Below are 21,703 nucleotides of genomic sequence, written 5' to 3'. Positions count from 1 at the left end.
GCATGTAATCCTGCAACAACAAATGTGTAAAAAGAGGGAAGAAGAGGTCATGCACCCTGACCTCATGAAAATCTTGCCAATTACTCTGTCATTCCCTCCCATCTCCCATAACAAAAGTAAAATAAAGGACTACTATTGGTGGGAGATGGCATTCTTCTCTTCTGGGTTACTCTCATTAGGCATATTACTATGAGCCAACCCTCACAACAATGGAGGGTGTCACTTACCAGTCAAATCTTACCAGGCGGGATGGGAGAAAAGCTTTGAGAGGGGAAGAGCTGGTCAGCATTTCTCTTAAGTTTTAGAGAAGAAAGGGTCATATTTGTGATCAACTGGCTATATGTCTCTATAAGTATAGAGACATACACATGTGTATATATGTCTTAGGGGAGACAGAGACAGACATATATTTATATGTGTGTGTATACAGATATATGCTTGGTAATCTTTGGCATATACATATATATGTATACACACACACACACACACATATATATATGCATGAGAAAAGTTACCATAGGAACTTTATATGTTTATTCTTAAATATTACTATACATTTTAATTTCAAGTGCTATCTTCTTTAAAGAAATATTTTCAATGTTAACACCACATTCATCTTCTGGAAAGATGACAGTTAAAATACCACACATGGATTTTTAACAGATTTTAGAAACTTTTATAGAAATTTTATGATTATGTCAGGCTAATTTATTCAGAGATATGATATGTAAGAGCCAAAACCAAAAATGAATATTATTGTAGCAATGTGTCACATGTAATAAATGTCTATTAAATAAACACATCCCTGACTTCTTTATGCCAGCTATAAACAATGCTTAAGATAAAGACCATAACAAAGAAAAAGGGATAAGTTCTGTGTAATTAAATTTGAGAATTAAATGAAAAGGCTTCCTTTAAAGAAAAATAGGTCAAAAAAAGAAAAAAGAAAAATAGGTCTCACCTTTCAGGATCACATATGCTGTTATCTGCCACCATGGCCTTTAAAACATCAGCATTTGCTATAAAAATAGAACAGTAATTACTCTTAATTGTATGAAATGCATTATCATAGAATTTTAGATGTAGACAGAACTTTATAGGTATTCTAGTCCAGTCTCCTAGTCTTACAGATGAAAAGATTAACTGACTTCCAAAAGGTTACAAAGCAAGTAATATAGGTAGATTTGGCCAACAATACCTTCAAAAGTTCAAGAGAAGTTAATAGCAAGCAAAGGACATCAAACCTAAAGAATAATAAACTTCCCCCTGGATTTAAAAAAAAATTTTTCAATCCATAATCATGAAAAATTGCTCTTAATCATTAATTATTAGATAAATGCAAATTAAAGCTTCTCTGAGGGACCACCTCACACCTCTTAGATTGACCAATATGACCAGAAAGGATAATGATCATTGTAGGAAGGGTTGTGGGAAATCTGGGACACTATTATACTGTTGGTGGAGCTGCGAACTCATCCAGCCCTTCTAGAGAGCTATTTGGAACTACACCTAAAGAAAGGGCAACAAAAATGAGCATATCCTTTAATCCAGCAATCCCACTACTGGGTCTATACCCTAAAGAGGTGATGGAAAAGGGTAAAAACCTCACTTTGTATAAAAGTATTCATAGCAGTCCTGTTTGTGGTGGCAAAGAATTGGAAATCAAGTAAATGTCCTTCAATTGGGGAATGACTTAGCAAACTGTGGTATATGTATGTCATAGAACACCATTGTTCTATTAGAAACCAGGAGAGATGGGATTTCAGGGAAGCCTGGAGGGATTTGCATGAACTGATGCTGAGTGAGATGAGCAGAACCAGAAAAACACTGTACACCCTAACAGCAACATGGGGGTGATGATCAACCTTGATGGACTCACTCATTCCATCAGTGCAACAATCAGGGACACTTTTGGGCTGTCTGCATTGGAGAATATCATCTGTATCCAGATAAAGAACCATGGAGTTTGAACAAAGTTTAAGAACTATTCCCTTTAATTTAGAAAAAAAAAGATATCTTATTGTCTGATCTTGTTATCTCTTATACTTTTTGTTTCTTCCTTAAGGATATGATTTCTCTCTCATCACACTCAATTTGGATCAATATACAACATGGAAACAAAGTAAAGACTGACAAATTGCTTTCTGTGGGGGGGGAGGTAAGATGGGGCAAACATTGTAAAACTCAAAATAAAATCTTTAATAAAAAAAATTTTTAAAGAATTAGCATACATTTTAAGAGATTGATATTCTTCTCCCCATGACCCCTGCCATTTCCTCAAGCTGTCTCCCTCTATCTCACCTTCCATTTCACTGACCAACTCCTTTTTTTTAGGTTTTTTTTTTTGCAAGGCAATGGGGTTAAGTGACTTGCCCAAGATCACACAGCTAGGTAATTAATAAGTGTCTGCAGCCACATTCGAACTCAGGTCCTCCTGACTCCAGGGCCGGTGCTCTATTTGCTGCACCTCCTAGCTGCCCCCAATGACCAACTCCTAAAAGAAACTGTCAACATTTTGAATTTCCAACTCCTCACATCTCACTCATCTCTAAGTCCCTTGTTATTTGGCTAATTTCAATATTCAATTGAAACATATCCAAAGTTACCAATGATATCTTAAATGGTTAAATCCAATAACCTTTCCTCAATTCTCATTCTTGAGGTCCACAATACTGTTGATCACTCCATTCTCCTTTAAATATTCTCTCCCCTGAATTTTATGACACCATTCTCTCCTTTCACCTATCTAAACATTCGTTCTCAATTCACTTTGCTGGATCATCATCTATATCTTGCTCCTAGGCATGGGTATACCTCAGAGTTTTATCCTGAGACCTCTTCTGTTCTATTTATTCTCTCAGTGATCCCATTAGCTCCCATGGAATCAATTAATTTCTTTATACAGATGATTCCAAAAATCTTTTCTCAAATCACTTCCTAAAGTTGTAGTCTCAAATGACCAAATGTCTACTGGACATTTTGACATGGTTGTTCCAGGGACACTGAAAAGGGAACTCATCATCTTTCCCTTCCATACCCAACTCTTCCTAACTTTCTCATTTCAGTCAAGAGAACCACCCTCCTTCCGGTCATTCAAGTATACAAAGTGTCTTTCAAGACTTTACTCTTTCTTACTCCCCCATATATAAATCAGTTGTCTAATATTTATAAATTTTATTTCCACATGTCTCAAATCCCTTTCCTTCTCTACAGCCTACACATATAGCCACTACCTTAGTTCAGGTCTTTATCATCTCTAACCTAGATTACTAGAACATAGCCTCCTTAATGATCTCTCTGCCTCCAATTTCTCCTCCTCTAATAGATACTCCATACAACTGCCAAACAAAAATTTCCATAATATAGATCTGATCATATTACTACTCAATGCACGAAGCTTCTGCAACTCCCTGTTGCTTCTAGAACAGAAAGTTCTCAAACTTGTTAGACTCAAAAACTCCTTTATACTATTAAAAATTCTGAGAACCCCCAGTTTTTAATCAATTGAATTGAATTGAATGTTATTGAATTGAAATTAAAATTTCATCTTAGAAACTCTGATCACCACAATGACAAACCATAGATCCAAAGGACTTATGATAAAATGTTATCTCTGAACAAATAGCTGATGGACTCAAGTGCAGATTTAAACATTTTTCTTCCTTTATTTTACATTTTCTCCCTTTCTTCCTTGGACATAATGCTTGATTATGTATATTTGCAATATATTTTGTTCTTCTTGCCCTCCTCAATGGCTAGGGAAGGGACAAGAGAAAGGGTAGGAAGAGAATTCAGAAGTGATAAGAAATAAAATTGAATTTTTAAAAATTTAAGGAAGATTATTTCCTTGCAGATATGTTCATGATGATGCCAAATCCAGAGAATTTTTCTGTGTAGTTTGTCTTTAATTAAAATAAATCTTTTGCAAGACACTAAATGACCAAGGTTACTGCTAAGTGGGAGAGAATAGTAATGGACAGTTATCAGGGAGCTTCATTAATGTCAGAATTAAACACAGTCCTAGTTAAACATGGGAATTCTACGCTATTTATAAATACTAATTGTTTCACAATCACTTGCATTGAGAAATAAAATGAAGGACCTACATAAAATTTTTCAAGTTGTTATAATGAGTTTTTTTAAATCCATAAAAAGAAGAAATTTAAACTTAAGTATTATCATTAAAATAGTTTTGATGCCATAAAAGTGTCCATGGACCTCATTCTGAGAAATGTTGCACTAGAATTAAGTATAAACTCCTCTTCATAATATTTAAGGCTCTTTGTAATCTAACTCCAGCAACCTTTTTTCAAGCCAAAAACACATCCTTATCCTTCAATGTTCCTATCAACCTGATCTACATGGTGTTCCCTTACACCGTGTTTTTGCATATTCTGCCTTGATTCTTGGCAAAATCATTTCCAATTCCTGGAATGTTCTCTCCATTCTCCCTTCTAACTCAAAAGAATCCTTAGCTTACTTGGAAGTTAGGCCCAAGTGCCACCTCCTACAGGAGACCTTTCCTGATCCCCCCACCTACAGCTGATTAGAGTTCCTCTTCCCTCTGAAAATAATTCAGTTCAATCCAACAAGAATTTGCCAGGAACTATTATTTGTCAGGCACTGTGATGGGGATTACAAAGACAAAAATGAAAAAGCTCCTACCCTCAAAATTCTACTGAAGGGGGCGGCCAGGTGGCACAGTGGATAGAGCACTGGCCCTGGAGTCAGGAATACCTGAGTTCAAATCTGGCCTCAGACACTTAATAATGACCTAGCTGTGTGGCCTTGAGCAAGCCACTTAACCCCATTGCCTTGCAAAAAAAAAAAAAAAATTCTACTGGAGAAGGAAAGGGAAGGGAGAAACAATAGGTACATAAGAATGTCAATACAATACAGAGAGCTTGGATCTAGAATTTCATAGCTTTCCCCGAAGAAACTCCCTCTACCAAAAGAGAAAAACAACTGTGCTGGAATTTATCATTTTATAGAGTTGTTTAGGAAAATGAGAATTAAGTGACTCTCCCAAGGTCGTATAGTCAATACATGTCAAATGCAGGACTGGAACATTGATCCATCTAATATGCTGTCATATATGTTGTGGGTATGCATCTGTGTATGCACACAAAATACATACAAACTAAATAATCCATTTGGAATGTGAGTTTTGGGGAAAGCATTAAAAACTGGAGAAAATCAAAAGTGATCTAATTACTAGGGGAATTTATTTTATAAAAATGTGCATCTTGTTTCTTCTAATACACCATAAACTCTTTAAAGACAGAACTATTCCATTCCTTTTTTTTAACTACTGCCTAATAAGGTGTTTTAACACATATCATGTGTCATATAAATGTTTATTGACTTGATTGGAATGTGGTTTCCATTCAGTTGAATGGAAATCTCTTATAGGTCTTCAGGGCGTGACATATAGAAAATATTTAATAAATTTCTATTTAATTGACTTAAAAACAGACCTCAAAACTTTGGTGGGAAAAAATTATATAGCATCAAGCCTACCCCATGTAAAGTTCAGCTCAGTTAGTAAAAAAATGGTGTTAATGAAGATCAAGTTAAAGAGTTCATTTTCAGGTGGCCCAGGCAGCTTTGCCCTATTACATAAGACCACTCATAAATATAGGCAGACATCCTGAAATTTCAAGGTTTTTATCGAACCAAAGTTACACTCTGGATAAAAGGTGAAGATACATCAATCAGAACCCAGAAAAAAGCAACTGAAGTTATGTTCTACTGAAAATGGATCATTTTAGAATTGGAAATTGAGGGAATTCCCTTTGATTGGGGAAAGACTAAATAAGTTGTAATATATGGTTGTGATGGAATCTACTGTGCTGTGAGAAATAATGAGCAAGTTGATTTTAGAAAAGAATGCAAAGCCTTGCTAGAACCAAGGAAAAATTGTATACAGTAATAGCAATACTGTTCAAATAACAACTGTGAACGCATCAGCTAGGGAGGGAGAGACAGTTCAGAACTTAAGATGTAATTAAAATGAATAAAATAAATTTTTTAAAAAGAAAATAGATCATTTTTAGCTGGAAAGGGTATTAGAGATCATATAGTCCAACCTTCTAATTAATAACTAAGGAAACTGAGGTTGAGAAAAGTAAAGAGATAAAATCATGAAGAAGCAGAAGAAGAGTCAGGGTTTGAACTTCTTTCTCTCAGAATCTAAATAGCTCCATTCAAATAGGGTTTGCTTTGAGAAATAAATTCCATGTAATCTATTTAAATGGATACAAAATAGTTAAATTATCTTAACAGTCCAAGTACAGAGTAACAAAATCTAGTTTGAATTATGTTGATAGTAATAAAACCTGTGATCCTGTATGCTTAATGAAGGCACAGGAGTTTATGAGGGTCCCCTATTCTTCTCTTCCTCTGTGTTTGTTGGCTGTCAATAATATAACTAATATTTGTGTGGCTTTTACTATGTACTAGGTTAAGTGATTTACAATTTACATTTATATGATTTGAGCTCCACTTCACAGACGATGAAACTAAAACAAACTGAAGTTAAGAGACTGGCCCAAGGTCATCCAGTAAGTGTCTGAAACACTAGACCTGACACACTATCCACTGAAACACCACCTACTTGACTTTATTATTATTATTATTATCATTATTATCATTATCATTATTATTTTAGAGCTGGGAAGGACCTTAAAAGTCATCTAGTTCAACTTTATCACTTTATAGATGAGAAAATTGGACTATAGTGATTAAGAGACATAGAGCTCATTCCTAGAACCCAGGTCTCAGATTCTAAAATCTATCATACTTTCCACTCTACCACTCTACTAACATTTAAAAAGTACATTAAGGTTTACATAATCCATTTGCAAAAAAAAATCAGCTCCATAAGGTATTATTATCACCATCTTACAAAAGAGGAAAGGGAGCACTCAGAGAGAATTTTCCAATATAATAATTAGTAAATACTGGAATGAAAACTAAAATTGGCAATTCTATTCCATGGGGTTTATGAAGTCATCAAATAATGAATGATTAAGGCTATTTTTGGAAATTGCACAAATTGATGAACAAAAATTTGAAAACTTCTACTTAACTTGCTAAAATTAAAAAAAATCTAAGTACCACATTCATAAATAACTTATGAGAACCAAAATAAAGACACTAGAGACGAAAAAAAAAAAAAATAAGGTCCGACTATTTGTTATGTGCATCAACTTTTAACATTTTATGCACCAGGGCAGCTAGGTGGTGCAGTGGATAGATTATGGGCCCTGGAGTCAGGAATACCTGAGTTCAAATCCAGCCTCAGACACTTAATAATTACCTAGCTGTGTGGCCTTGGGCAGGCCACTTAACCCTATTGCCTAGCAAAAAATGAAAGAAAGAAAGAAAGAAAGAAAGAAAGAAAGAAAGAAAGAAAGAAAGAAAGACATTTTGTGCACCAAATAACATCAATTCAACCTTGACACTAAGGAATAATAATCTCCATGAAAGACACTTTTGTGGCTGGTATGTAATGGTTACTGACTTCAGGGGGTGGCTAGGTGGCACAGTGGACAAAGCAACAGCCCTGGAGTCAGGAGGACCTGAGTTCAAATCTGCCCTCAGACACTTAATAATTACCTAGCTCTGTGACCTTGGGCAAGCCACTGAACCCCATTTGCCTTGCAAAAACCTTAAAAAAAAAGTGACTTCAGTAGTCTTACTTTTAGTGTCTGAGAAGCAAAGAGAAAAGCTTTACACTGATGAAAAGTCAGATGCTTTTTCTAAAAGCACATGAAATGTTATCTGTAAAGTACTTCACACAGGGCCTAGTATAGAGTAGGCACCACATAAATGTTTATTCCCTTCCCTTCCTCAAAAGCAAAATGAAAGCTTTCATCTCAATGATAATTTTGTGGTTAAGGGAATGAAAAACCAAGATTATTGAAGATTATCTGGCATTTATGACAGTGCCAATGAGCTTATTAACTCATTTATTTAAATGAACTTTTTCAGAATCAGAATTCTTATATCCAAAAGCAACTACTGACTCTAGCCAAGGCATACAAAGTATAAAAAGGTATAACTCATACCTAAATATTAGCAATGGAATCTATTTATCAGTAACCCTTAGAACTGATTTTTCTTATCAAATTTACATCCTTTAGTTCTATGACAATGTTAATATAATGGCAGAGAGCAACCTACCTCAGAGGAATGTAGGAAAACATCATTCAAAAGTTAAAGTGCTCTAGAAATGGGAGTAAAAATAATAATTACTATTATTTTAACTATTGTTCTCATTATCAGCAGAGGGGAGAAATAGAATCTAAGGATTTTTTTCCATTTTCACTAATACTTGGGAGGCAGGCAACTAGAAAGCTTAATAATTCTGAGCCTGAGAGAGCTGAGACTGCTATCATTACAACTCTGTTTCTTTCACACTCTCTACAAACATGTCACATTACCACTTTCCAAATCCCAAGATCAAAAATGTAAGACAGACTACATCAGCAAAACTGGAACATTAAAGACGCAATGGCAGAATTAGGGTTGTGATTTGCAACAGCCTAGAATTGCCTGAGAAAATATGTAACTCACAAAATTATGATTCTCTCTTTAAAAGTAAATTGTAAACTGAATTCTTAAGCTTACTAAAGATATGATAACAACAAAATAATAACTGTACACAATAACAACAATAACTGGCACATATAACACTTCAAAGTTTTACAAAGCACTTCACATATAAAATCTCCTTTTATAGTTGAGAAAATCAAGGGCCAGAGAGGTTATGACTTACTCAAATTCATATAGCTTATACATATAGGAGATAGAATTTAAACCCAGGTCTTCTTGACTCCAAGTTCAAAATTCTATCCAATATACCATACTACCTCTAAAAACTTTTCACATTTATAATTTTTATTTTTTTGAACCTGTTAGATTTTACATAGTCTTAGTGGCCTCAATTCCCACGAATTGCCAAAAATTCTTACTAAATATTCCACTTATTTGTATTGAAACCAGTTCAAAAACTGAAAGAGGTCCATACATGTTACCATTCTTTTCAGGGATTAAAACAAAACTTTTTTCTACTCTCCCTTTAGAACTCCATACCCATCAATCCTATAGTTAAGAGCCTCTATACTAGAGCTCTTGAAGTGGAGTCCATGAAAATTTTTAAATTCTGTTTTGATAACTTTCGGTATAATTGATTCTCTTTGTAAACTTTTGGATTTTATTTTATATATTAATATCATTATTCTGAGAAGGGTCAGACTACCAAAGGAGTCCCTAATACACAAAAGTTTAAGAAGTCCTGCTCTATGCAATGTATCAAAATGACCAAAGTTTCTAACAATGTCTTTGCCACATCTAACATGGGGGGCCTTCAGAAAGTTTCATTGGTTGCCTCGAATGAAAAAAGTTTAACATTAAAAACTTCAATGATTACTTCTAAAGATTTCATTTTTAATACATTTTAATAATTTTAAAATTTTTGATATTCTAATAAAATACTTTCATATTGTCTATCAATTTAGAAAATATTACTACCTTAGACAATACACTAATTAATGTCCTTAGACTCTCCTGCTTATTACATTTCCTCCATTTCCAGAAGATGTTAACTTTAGCTGATTTGCAAGCTGACTTCCTTTAAATCATTAATCCTTTGCTAAATGAAGCATACAGGAAATGGGTAAAAGCAGGGAATTTAGAGGCCAGAAAAAAAATTTTTCATTGAGAGAGAATTCCCAGGAATATTCTCTCCCCCCCCCAACTTCCTTTACTTTTTCCTGAATAACACCACATCTGTTCTTGTTCATTGACCTTCTTTCTGGAAGAGAACCATGACATCAGGAAGATGATGTCATGACTTGCAAGTGAATTGGATGTGACTGAGGGGAAGATGTGCAGTCACCAGCCTCACTTTCTTCTCCGGAGCCATTTGGGTCCAGTGGTCAGATATGAATCAGGACTACTGGACATTGCTCCCCCTGCCACATTTGGAGCCGAGGGAGTAGGAATGCAATTACCACTAGCACTTCCCCCCAAGTCATTCATTCGAAAGGCAAAATCTCTATCAGATAATCTTTCCTCAAAAGTTCAGTTACTTAGGTCTCTATACACCTAAGCATAATGAGTCATGGGAACTTTAGTTACATTATTAGGGAAAAAATCATCTTGATAACTTTCCAAAAGAGCTACTCAGTTGCATAACCATTTAGGAACAGTTTTTACTTGGGGATAGAGTTTAGACCAGTGATTTCATTAATATAAGAAATGACAAGGAGAGAATGATCCCTCTACCAATACAGGTGAGTACCTTCTCTGCAACTCATAATTTTAAAAGATTTGCCTAGAGCACTGAGTGGTTAAATAATTTGCCCTGGGTCATACAGTCACTATGTGTCAGAGACAGGATTAGACCAGAGTCAAACCTTCTAAGTTTGACTTTCTCTCCGTTATACCAATTCATAAATTAAACTTAAAATTCTGAACCCTAAAGCAGAAGCTGCCTAAAAAGTCCCTGACTGCTGAGCATTCGAATCTCTAATTTCTATCTTGGCAGACAATTCAAGTCCCTTAGCAAACTCAAGTTCCAGCAGCAGCAGTAGTCATTTCCTGGTCTACCAGAAGAGAATAACCAAAAAAAAAAGATGACAATTCTAGTAACAACTAGGGAATGAGGTCATATTCTAGTCAAAGCCCAAGGAATTACTGGAGATTAATGATTTGTGGAGGGGCTGATAAAAGTCTATCTCATAAAAGATGTTTAGCGGCTTGCTCAGACAAACCAAAAGTGAATTGCAACATCCAGGATGTGATTAATATATGAATAAGAATGTAATTAAAAATACATGAGCATCAAAATTTAACTTTCATTACACCAATGAAACAAAAAAAAAGGTTTCAGGGTAAAGAATAAAGACTAATATCAACAAAAAGTTGATATTTGCATGAGTCGAGTTGTAGAATTGATTGTGGAGTAACGATATTTTCCCTTAGAATCATGAAGGATCTTGGCTTCAAAACAGAATCCTTAAATGCCAGGCTACAGAATTTTGATTAGAATTATTAGTATTTATCGAAATAGTGGGCATAGCTTTGATTCAGTCTTAGAATGTAGAAAAAGTTTTAGGAGAGGACAAGCTTGTTGGGTTTTGGGGTTACTTGTAATTCTTTTCTACAGTCTAGCAGAGTACCTTTACGTTTGTTAAATGCCTATTATGTGCCAGACAAAAAGTTAAGCTCTGCATATACAAAAAGAGGTAAAAGACAATCCCTGCCCTCAATGAGTTTATAATCTATAAGGGAGACAACAGCAAGCAAATAGATTTATATTTATAATATACAAGAGATACAAGAAATGTAGGAAATAATGAAGGCACTAGAATTTAGTTGGGACTTAGGTTCTCAGTAAGGTATTTAAGAATAGATGATAAAGAAGTAGCCTGAAACCATGGAACAAAATTAAAGGATGTGGCTTACAAAAATGAACAGAATCTAAAACCTGGTTATCATTGAGATCATGTTCTAACCAACTGAACTATAGTTTCTTTTCCTATCATATACCGGCAAGAGGTCTGGTCAGGAAGACGAATCTTCCTGAGTTCAAATGTGACCTCAGATGCTTATTAGCTGGGTGGCCCTGAGCAAGTCACTGAATGCTGTTTGCCCTAGTTTCCCCATCTGTAAGATGAACTGGAGAAGGAAAGGGCAAACCCATTCTACTTCCTCTGCCAAGAAAACCCCAAATGGAATCACAGAATCTAACATGGCTGAAAAATAGCTTAACAACAAACAACTTACTTCTGACTCCTTATGTCAGCTCTAGCAAGTTATTTGATTTCTCTGGGCTTTAGTTTCCTTACCTGCAAAGTAAGGGAGTTGGACTAGAACTCTAAGGTTCCTTCCAGTTCTAAATCCAATAACCTGGGTTCCAGGCTTGCCTCTGCTACTAATTACTTATGTACCCAGAGTCAAACATTTCACTTCTCCAAGTCTCAATTTTTTCATTTCTAAGACATGGACATAGAATAACTCCTTCGTATTTCACTGATCTATTGTCAGCAAAGTGCTATGAAAACAAGTATCTCATAAATGAAAGTTATTATGAGGTTGAAAGGACTGTTCCTACTCATTCAAGGAATGCCACCTTACCTTGCCAACCTACTAAGCCTTATCACCACCAGATATCATAACTAGGTAACAAACACATAATTTTGACATCCATACTGAAAGACACATTAAGATTTCATTCACTCAGAGTGCACTTACCTATGAAAGTCCACACAATAAATATCATGCATTTTACACATAGGAAATGTCCTCTAGACTTTTCTCCCTACCCAGTCACCCTCATTTTATAGAAAATTCCCACAAGCATGCTTATCTACTTATCCCCAGCTCATAGTGGATTGGAAGAAATTAATTAGAATGAAAGTGGGAAAGGATTCAACTAAAGAATACAGTTATAACCATAGAAGACAGAATGGAATATGAAAAGCAATGTTTTCTTTAAGGACTAAGACAGCAGGAGCCTCTAAAAACTTATGCATATAATGCTAACCCTATAAAAGCAAGAAAAGATTGTTAGGATTCACATATAATTCTGAAAGGCAAACTTTGCTTTTTTGGTTTATTTGTTTTTGATTCTTAATAATTTTGAAATTTTCTTGGCTAATAGAGTGATTTGCCATTTCCTTCTCCAGCTCATTTTACAGATTAGGAAACAAAGGAAAATAGAGGTTAAGTGACTTGTCTGGTGTCACAAACCTAGGAAATATCTGAGTTTAAATTTGAATTCATGCCTTCCTGAGTACAGGCTAACCCTCTATGTACCAACTAACTGGTAGAGTGGAGAGAATATCAGCCTAGGTTTAAGTCCTGGTGTCACCACTAAATAAATAAGTTCTTTAATGAACATATCAGATATATAAAGTAGGGTCAAGTTTACTTTTGCCTTTGTATTTCCAGGACCTGGTAGATAATAGGTACTTAATACTTATCAAGTGATATAATTTTGGGCAAGACCAAACCTCAGAACACCATTCTATTAAATGGAAAGAATAAGGTCTTACCTAACCAATAAGTTAGTGTGAGAATAATACAGCAACACAAATGTAAAGCAATTTATAACCATAAACACCATAAGCTATTATTATTTTTGGCTCACATCATTAATGTCACCAGTCTTTCTAGTAATACCTCGTGGCAGTGTTGGAAGAAGCATTTTTGCACTATATTCTTTTTTTTTAGATTTTTTTCAAGGCAATGGGGTTAAGTGGCTTGCCCAAGGCCACACAGCTAGGTAATTATTAAGTGTCTGACGCCAGATTTGAACTCAGGTCCTCCTGACTCCAGGGTTGGTGCTCTATCCACTGTGTCACCTAGCTGCCTCTCTATATTCTTTTTTATTCTATCATACTATAAGCTATTACTTAAAAAGATGGGGAAAGGTGAGATCCATTTTAAAAGATTTCAAGCCAAAATGCTCACATTTTTCCCAAAAATACTTCAAGTGATTATAAATGGAAGCTTTGGGTATCTGTAATTTGAATTTATGCAGAATGGTTCATAAGATTAACTAAATGAGGTATTGTTATATTTACAAAAAATGGCTGACTCAATTGTTACCAAAGGTATTCATTAAATTTATCCTTCTTGAAAATTTGTTCTCAAGATTTTGTTTTAACTACCGGAAATTTTAAAAATTATTAGCAATTAACAAACTTATTATTATATTATTACAATGACATACCTTCATTTTTCATGATGAAGTGGACAATTTGTCCAACAGTATCACTATTTTCATTTATGCTGTCATTCAATTCTGAAAGAAAAAAGAAGACAACATTTTAGCAAATCACATGTAATTTCTCCAATTCTTAAATTGAGCAATATTTCACTTATCAAAGAGTCAAGGGAATGTCTGATGGACAAAGTGAAGTTGTGAGGGAGTCTGGATTTCTCAAATTTGTCTTGGATTTGTCAGGATTGTAGTATTCAGATATTTCCTCAGTATTATTTTATAACAAAATAAAAGAGTATTAATATTTATTTATTAATTTCTCCTTAACTTCTTGTCCATATTTTAAAATGGGTGATTGTAAAAGTTTTGCATCACATTGTGATGATCAACTATGATGCACTTGTTCTTCTCAGTAGTATAATAATCAAAGACAATTCTAAAGGACTTGTGATAGAAAATACCATCCACATCCAAAGAAGGAACTATGGAATTTGAATACAGATCAAAACTTACTATTTTCAATTTTTAAAATGTTTTATGTTTTATGGGTTCCCCCTCATAGTTTTTTTCCTCCTTTTTTTGCTGATTTTTCTTTCATAACATGATTAACATGAAAATATATTTAACATAGTTATACATGCATAACCTATATTAGATTGCTCTCTGCCAATTGCCCTCTGGGAAGGGAAGGGAAAAGAGGGAGAGAGAAATACATGAAAACTATATTTGTATGTAGTTGAAAAATCAAATGAATTAATTTTTTTTAAAAAAGTCTTGCATAAAGAATTGGAAGTCAAGTAAACGTCCTTCAATTGGGGAATGGCTTAGCAAACTGCACACTATTGTTCTAGTAGAAACCAGGAGGGACAGGATTTCAGGGAAGCCTGAAGGGATTTACATGAACTGATGCTGAGTGAGATGAGCAGAACCAGAAAAACACTGTACACCCTAACAGCAACATGGGAGTGATGTTCAACCTTGAAGGACTTAATCATTCCATCAATGCAACAATCGGGAACAATTTTGGGCTGTCTGCAAAGGAGAGTGCCATCTGTATCCAGATAAGGAGCTGTGGAGTTTGAACAAAGTGCAAGGACTATTCCCTTTAATTTAGAAAAAAACAGATATCTTATTGTCTGATCTTGTTACCTCTTAGACTTCTCTTCTTTAAGGATATGGTTTCTCTCTCATCACACCCAATTTGGATCAAGGTACAACATGGAAACAAAGTAAAGATTGACAGAGTGCTTTCTCTGGGGGGGTGGGGGGAGGGAAGCAAGATTGGGGGGGAATTGTAAAACTCAAATAATATCTTTAATAAAAATAAATTTAAAAAAAGAAAAAGAAAGAGCTGGATTTAGAAAAAAACAAGTCTTGCATCTAACAACCCCTTTTGGACATCTTGGAAGTGGATGTTCCAGAGATACCTTAAAAACTCAACCTGTCCAAAACTGATTTCATTATCTTTCTAATCAAACCTTCTCCTCTTCCTGCTTTCCTCTATTAATAGTAAGGGTACCAACATTCACCTAGCAATTACTATTATTGGGGTGCTGTGCTAAACATTTTATGATTATTATTTAATTTATCTTCACAGTGATCCCTGGCATGTAGGAGCTGCTATTATCCTCATTTTGCAGATGAGAAAACTAAGGCAAATAGAGCTTAAGTAACTCACCCAAGGTCACAAAACTATTGTCTGAGGCTTGCCTCCTATCTTGAATTAGATGTCTTCTATTCAACTAGAGTCTTCCTGACTCCAAGAACAACACTCTATTCAATGTACCACCTATCTACCAATCACTTAGGATCAAAACCAAGGTTCATTTCTAACTCTTCACTCTCACTCCCCTATAACCTATCTGTTGCCAAGGGCTCATGATTTTACCTTTGTAATATGTCTTCCAGGTAATCCCTTCTTTCCTCTGATACAGCATCAACCTGGGGCTGGTCCTCATCATTTCACACCTGAATTACTTCAATAGCTTGTTGGTGAACAGGCTTCTCCCTACTCCGATCCATCCTTGACTTGCCTATCAAAGTGACCTTCATAAAACACACATCCGACCACATCAAACCTCCATCCCCTGCCACACAGCACAGTTCAGTAAACTCCAATTTTACAATACACAGTTTTCTGCATATTGTAGCAAATTAGGAACACTCTGGACTAGGAAAATCTCAAAGAAAAGCTTAAGGGCTTTGGCCCCACCCCCAATAGCTGAAACTATGACTGGAAGGACCGAAATGTCCTCTTGATTCTTGGTACTTCCCTGAAAATCCTCCCAAGGCTACTGGGCTGGGGCTAAGGCTGATGCCCTGAATCCTGCCTCCACTGTGTATCTCCTCTTTGGCTATCCCCTTATCCAAGTTCTCACCTCTCCTATGATTCTGTCAGACTTTAGGCTCCCTACTTCTTCTTGCCCCAGCTCAACCAAAGTGATCAATCTTTTCCATAAGGTTAATTCCTGCTAGGTCTAGGCTTTCCCTCTTCTCTATTCAAATGTTATATCTTCTATCTAGCTTCCTGGGTCCTCAAATGTCCCCTCTGTGAAATGAGAGGTGAAAGACAGACTCAGAGCTACCTTCTAATTGGGAGAAGTCTTTCCACTCTGGCCCAAGATAGAGGGAGGCTCCAGCTTGACCTGCTAGTAAAACCCAGGAATGTCCATGGACATACATATTTGACTGAAACAGGAATTGCCTACCTTTATTTGTTCCTCCAGAGTTTAAACACAAGTTTTAACTACTGACTGTAAAATCTCCTAGGGGTTTCTCAAAACAATACCTTCATGCATTTATTCTACACAATAAGTTTTTTATAAAGTTACATCATTCTCCCCCTTTCCACATCAGTCTTTAAGGAAGGAAGGAAGGTAATGAAATAATCTCCTTGCTTTGTACTCCAATCCCTGGTTTACTATTCCAATTCAAATATTAGTCTTTTGTCTTCTAATTGCACAACAATCATTTATGTTACTGTGTTTTCAAAACTCTTTGGATCCACTTATTTGAAAGCTTTTCAAAACTGAGCAAATGACTGTAATTTCCATTTGACCAACACCCTCAAAATTATTTCCCATGTTCTTTTAAAATGCAACTCTCCATTTTCAAAAGTTAAAGAAAGAAACATGAATGCTATTCAAATATACAAAGCCACTGTAGGTAAGAGTGGCAGCCAGCAGCTAGCTTTGCTCGACCATCAAAAATAAAAGCTTCTCTCTTTCCTCTAAATTGCTCAGACTCATTTGTTACAGTGAGGCAGGTACAAATGATAGCATCTTAGAAACCTCAAAGCTGCACTTGCCTTGGACCTGCCAAGAATGAGTGAGTGCATTTGCTGTCTTCCTTTTGGAAAGGCACCAATTAGGCTTCATGAAAAAGAGAAATCCTGATAGAGCTAACCAGTGGAGGGGATGCAGTTTTCTGTTTACAAACACTATCTGAGGCTTCCTTCTGTTTGCTCATAAGTTTTCATATGACTCATTATGCAATGAGCTTTAAAGGGCAGTGGGGGTGGGAAAAAATAACAACTCAGTCAGCTGACCACAAAATAGCAAGCTTTTCCTCTCACTATGACTGGCTCAACCAACCCCTTTTCTGCCAAAATAGTTCGAAAGGCCTACAAGACTCCTGGAAAAAGGACTGACTGTTTCTGCCATCCTCAAAGTTATATTTCAATACCTATTCTGAATTGGTGGGGGGGATACAATCTTCCCTAAAGTTTCGGCCTTTCTGTTGAATAAAAAAGTAGCAAAAAATAAGACCTTTACATGGTTAGTCATTCACCAGATTTCTGTATATGTATGAATCTCCCACTAGTTTTCAGTATTTCATAATCTTCTATACAAATACTATAAAAATTTTTATCAAGTGTATTTATTTGTAAGAATCTGTTATTGAGATCATTTCACAGCAAAACAAAAAAAGATAGAGTCATTTTCAAGGTTTCCAAAGGACAAGCTGTACAAGGGCAGTCTAGACAGGTGCCTCCCATCTCCACCATGAAGCAGCTGCCCTCTGCAATCTATGGTCCCATCAGCCTCGTCCTCCTGTCTGCCTCCTTCCTCACAACTTGCTTAGCAGAAACACACAACTCCTCATCCATTACTTCTTCTCTGTCAGACTTGGCATTCATAGCACAATGCTCCAATCTGGATTTCTGTTCTAAGGCTGCCCAGTGCTGTAAGCATGGAATGGATGAAGATGGTTGGATTGCAGCAGCTATCGGTTGGAGTCTCTGGTTTCTCACACTCATTTTGTTCTGTGTGGATAAACTCAGAAAGATAACACCTGATGAATCCAAGTACCCACAGGCATGAAATCTGGGACTCCATGTGCAAGACTATCAAACTCTACCAGTTTCCTAAATTAAGGAAAAGAGAATAGTCTTGAAATAAGATTCAACTTGCTTTTTAAAGGGGAGCAAAAGAGAGAATATTCAATTTCAGTGAGGATACTAGTACTTTCACACCTAGTTTCACAGGCCCTGATAGATTTCTCTCTATATAAATGAATATCACAATTATTTTCCTTTTTTTTTTAAGTTTTTGCAAGGCAAGGGGGTTGAGAGGCTTGTCCAAGGCCACACAGCTAGGTAATTATTGGGTGTCTGAGGCCAGATTTGAGCTCAGGTGCTTCTGACTCCAAGGCCAGTGCTCTATCCACTGCGCCACCTAGCCTCCCCATCACAATTATTTTCAAAAACATTTTCTGAAATGAATCAACAGGAAGAATTTATGAAGTGCCAGTTGTCTTCCCAGTACTACCTTGACATGCAAGAAAACAAAAAAAGAATAAACAAGAGCCAATCCTCAATAGATAAGTGGTCAAAAGATATGAATGGTTTTTTGAAAGAATTGCAAATTATAAATTACATTGACATTTGGAAACTTGCTCCAAGTCAATAGTAATGAGAAATGTAAATTAAAACAATTCTGAGTTTTCACTCTCACCCTGAAAATTGACCAAGAAAATAAAAATGAGGATAGTCAGTGTTGGAGTTGTGGTTAGAAAGGAGCATTCATATGTAAAACAGTGAATTGATCCATCCATTTTGATTATATGGAATTTTGCAAAAATATGGCATCACTGTTCATACTTTTGACACAATAAATCCTTCTGCTAAAACACACACACAAAAAAAGACAACAATGGAAATGAGGTCTTCAGTCATCTTTTTACTAGGTTAGGTATTTTTGCTAAAAAAAAGTATAACATTTTTTGCATTGGAATAATATGAAATCCATGAAGCAAGTGGGAGGTTGAGATATATATGAGATTCATTTTGTTTTTCTGATTACATAAGTCTCTAAGTCAGGGTTTTTGACCTGAGGTCAGTGAACTTGGTTTTATTCATTTATTTATTTTTAATAACATATTTCAATATTAATTAAGTTTCCAGGAGGGATGGGAATTCAGGGAAGCCTGGAGGAATTTGCATGAACTGATGCTGAGCGAGATGAGCAGAACCAGAAGAACATTGTATACCCTCAACAGCAACATGGGGGTGATGATCAACCTTAATGGACCCGCTCATTCTAGTGTAACAATCAGGCACAATTTTGGGATATCTGAGATGGAGAATACCATCTGTATCCAGAGAAAGAATTGTGGAGTTTGAACAAAGACCAAAGACTATTACCTTTAATTTTAAAAAAAAACATTATCTTATTATGTAATTTTGCTATCTCTTACACTTTACTTTTCCTTAAGGATATGATTTCTCTCTCATCACATTCAACTTAGATCAATGTATAGCATGGAAACAATGAAAATACTAACAGAATGCCTTCTGTGGGGGGGGGGGGAATGAGATTGGGGGGGAATTCAAAATAAAAAAATGTTTTAAAAAATATATTAATTGGGTTTCATTTGCTATCCTAACATAATTTATCTTAGGCATTTAAAACCATTCCTCTGAGTAAGGGACCACAGGCTTTCCTTAAATGCCAAAGGGGCATGATACAAAAATTTTTAATTACTACTCTAAATCATCCTGGCCTGAAGTTCTTTTTCTAACAGGACAAAAAGGTTGGGAACTCATTGTATTGATTGAAGGAATTAGGGATGTGTAGCCTTTAGAAGAGAAAACATAGAAGGGTTATAACATTTATTTGCAAATATTTACAGCTGTCACAAGGAAGAGAAATGAAACTTGTTCTCCTTTGCTCCAGGTGGCAGAGCTGGGAATAAATGGAATGAATACACAGGCAAATTTCATTTAACCCTCTTAAAAATAAATAAATACCAAGGACTCAGATTGTGTGGTTGGTTGGAGAAATTCTTTTTTAAAAAAATCAGGGATAACTTACCTATCTTTTCAACCTTTTCATCAATATCTTGTTCAGCTTCTGTTGTACACCGATACCCCTTCTTCTTAAGCAGATGGCAGATAAAGACTCCCAAGAGTCCCATGATGAAGAAAACTGGAACTAGTACAATAGCAACATATTCTGGGTGTCCATTCCCAGCATTGTTTGTAGGAGATGGCGTTGTCCCTCCACTGGAAGAAGCTAAAAATAATGGAATTAAATAGTAAAAAACATGGAATCCTGAAATCAACCTCACTAGCCAATTGTGTGGAAATAATATTTTAATGGACAGCCATGTTCATGTAAACAAAAATGTTAACAAAATCTGAAGCTTGACTTCACAGAAGTATAGTGTCCAGAATGAGGGAAGTCCTACTCCCGTTGTATTTCACCTACAACGATCATTCCACAAGATGGAAAACATCCAGCAGGGGTAGCTAGAGGGGAAGACCACAAATTTGTGTCATCTGGGCTGACTTTAAAAAAATAAATAAATGGGATAGATATTTCACCTGGAGAAGAAAAGATTTGAAGTGTGTAAAAGTATGTGAGCTGTATTAACTTATCTTTTTGTCATATGGAAAAAGAATTAAATTTATTCAGGTTGAGTCTCAGAGAATTGGGAGCAATTTTTTTTAATTTACCTTAATTATCCATATTCACCATAAGAAAATACTTCCTAATCTGCCATTAAGATGGATTGAGGTGGAAAAGGGTTCATTAGTAGTGAGTTCCCCACTAAAATTGAGGGTAGGCTTTGTGACCACTTATTTCATATAATACAAATAGTACTTGGGTTTTCAGAGTTGAGGTTAGACTTCCCTTGAAAGAGGAAGTATGGGCTTTAGAGTCAGAGTAGCCAGATTCATATCCTGGCTCTGTCTTTTTCATATAAACTTATAAACCTAAAAGTCATAACTTCTCTGGGCTTCAGTTTCTTAGACTATAAAATGGGGAAGGTGGACTAGATGGTCTCTGAAGTTATTTCCAGTTCCAAATCTATGATCCTATGATGTTCAACTCTAAATATATGATTCTATATTTGCGCACCAAGACTGGATGGGTGGCCACCATTCTCTTTGGTGATCTAGGTGATCAAGTGATCTCAAATTATAATTATGATAAGTAGTCAAAGTATAGAAAATAGTGTAAGATACATAGAAGTTTTCATGTAACACTGGATTGCTTAAAATGAAAGAATGAATGACGAAACTGATATCACTTATGACATATGGACAACTTGTAAAGAGTTATCAACAAGGGTCTAATTTAATATAGAGAGGGTCATTCATTTAAAATAACTGTTGAATTATGGAATGGTTTTAACATGATTTTCCAAGTATGACAGACAAAGAAAAGAACTACAAATAAATGAGCTTCACAAAAGTTCAAAAATGATTGGTCAATGAAATAAGAGATTAGCAACTTTCTTGCCTGTTTTCTCATTCAGAATGACAGTGGCAGTTACATTTAATAGAGCTCTTAGAAATATTTATTCATCTCAACTTGAATATACTATTTTATATATGTGGGATATGTAAACTGAAAATGACTCAAGTGCATTAATTAAAAAGGCAGTTATTAGGGACATCGCAATAGAGCAAAACTTTGTGGGAAGGGGGTGAGATAGGATGAAAGAGAAAGGGGATGG

At 35.5% G+C, this 21,703-nt stretch overlaps 1 protein-coding gene across 2 annotated transcripts in view; it reads right to left on the bottom strand.

Moving 5' to 3' along the window:
• The window catches only part of RELL1 (RELT like 1), a 70,498-nt gene that overhangs the window by 23,664 nt on the left and 25,131 nt on the right, over positions 1 to 21,703 (bottom strand). For both annotated transcript variants that reach the window (XR_012477059.1, XM_074229643.1), the window contains exons 2-4: positions 20,053 to 20,253; positions 13,748 to 13,819; positions 962 to 1,019 (exon numbers count right to left, since the gene is read on the bottom strand). Coding sequence is in view for 1 of the 2 variants with exons in the window: in XM_074229643.1 (XP_074085744.1) it covers positions 962 to 1,019; positions 13,748 to 13,819; positions 20,053 to 20,253 (331 nt within the window). In the remaining variant the exon portion in view is untranslated. The remainder of the gene's footprint in view (positions 1 to 961; positions 1,020 to 13,747; positions 13,820 to 20,052; positions 20,254 to 21,703) is intronic.

The sequence above is a fragment of the Macrotis lagotis genome, chromosome 3 (genome assembly GCF_037893015.1).
Source record: "Macrotis lagotis isolate mMagLag1 chromosome 3, bilby.v1.9.chrom.fasta, whole genome shotgun sequence".
NCBI classification, from domain to species: Eukaryota; Metazoa; Chordata; class Mammalia; order Peramelemorphia; family Peramelidae; genus Macrotis; species Macrotis lagotis.
The sequence above is the reverse complement of the archived record's forward strand: the minus strand, read 5'-3'. Positions and strand labels throughout refer to the sequence as shown.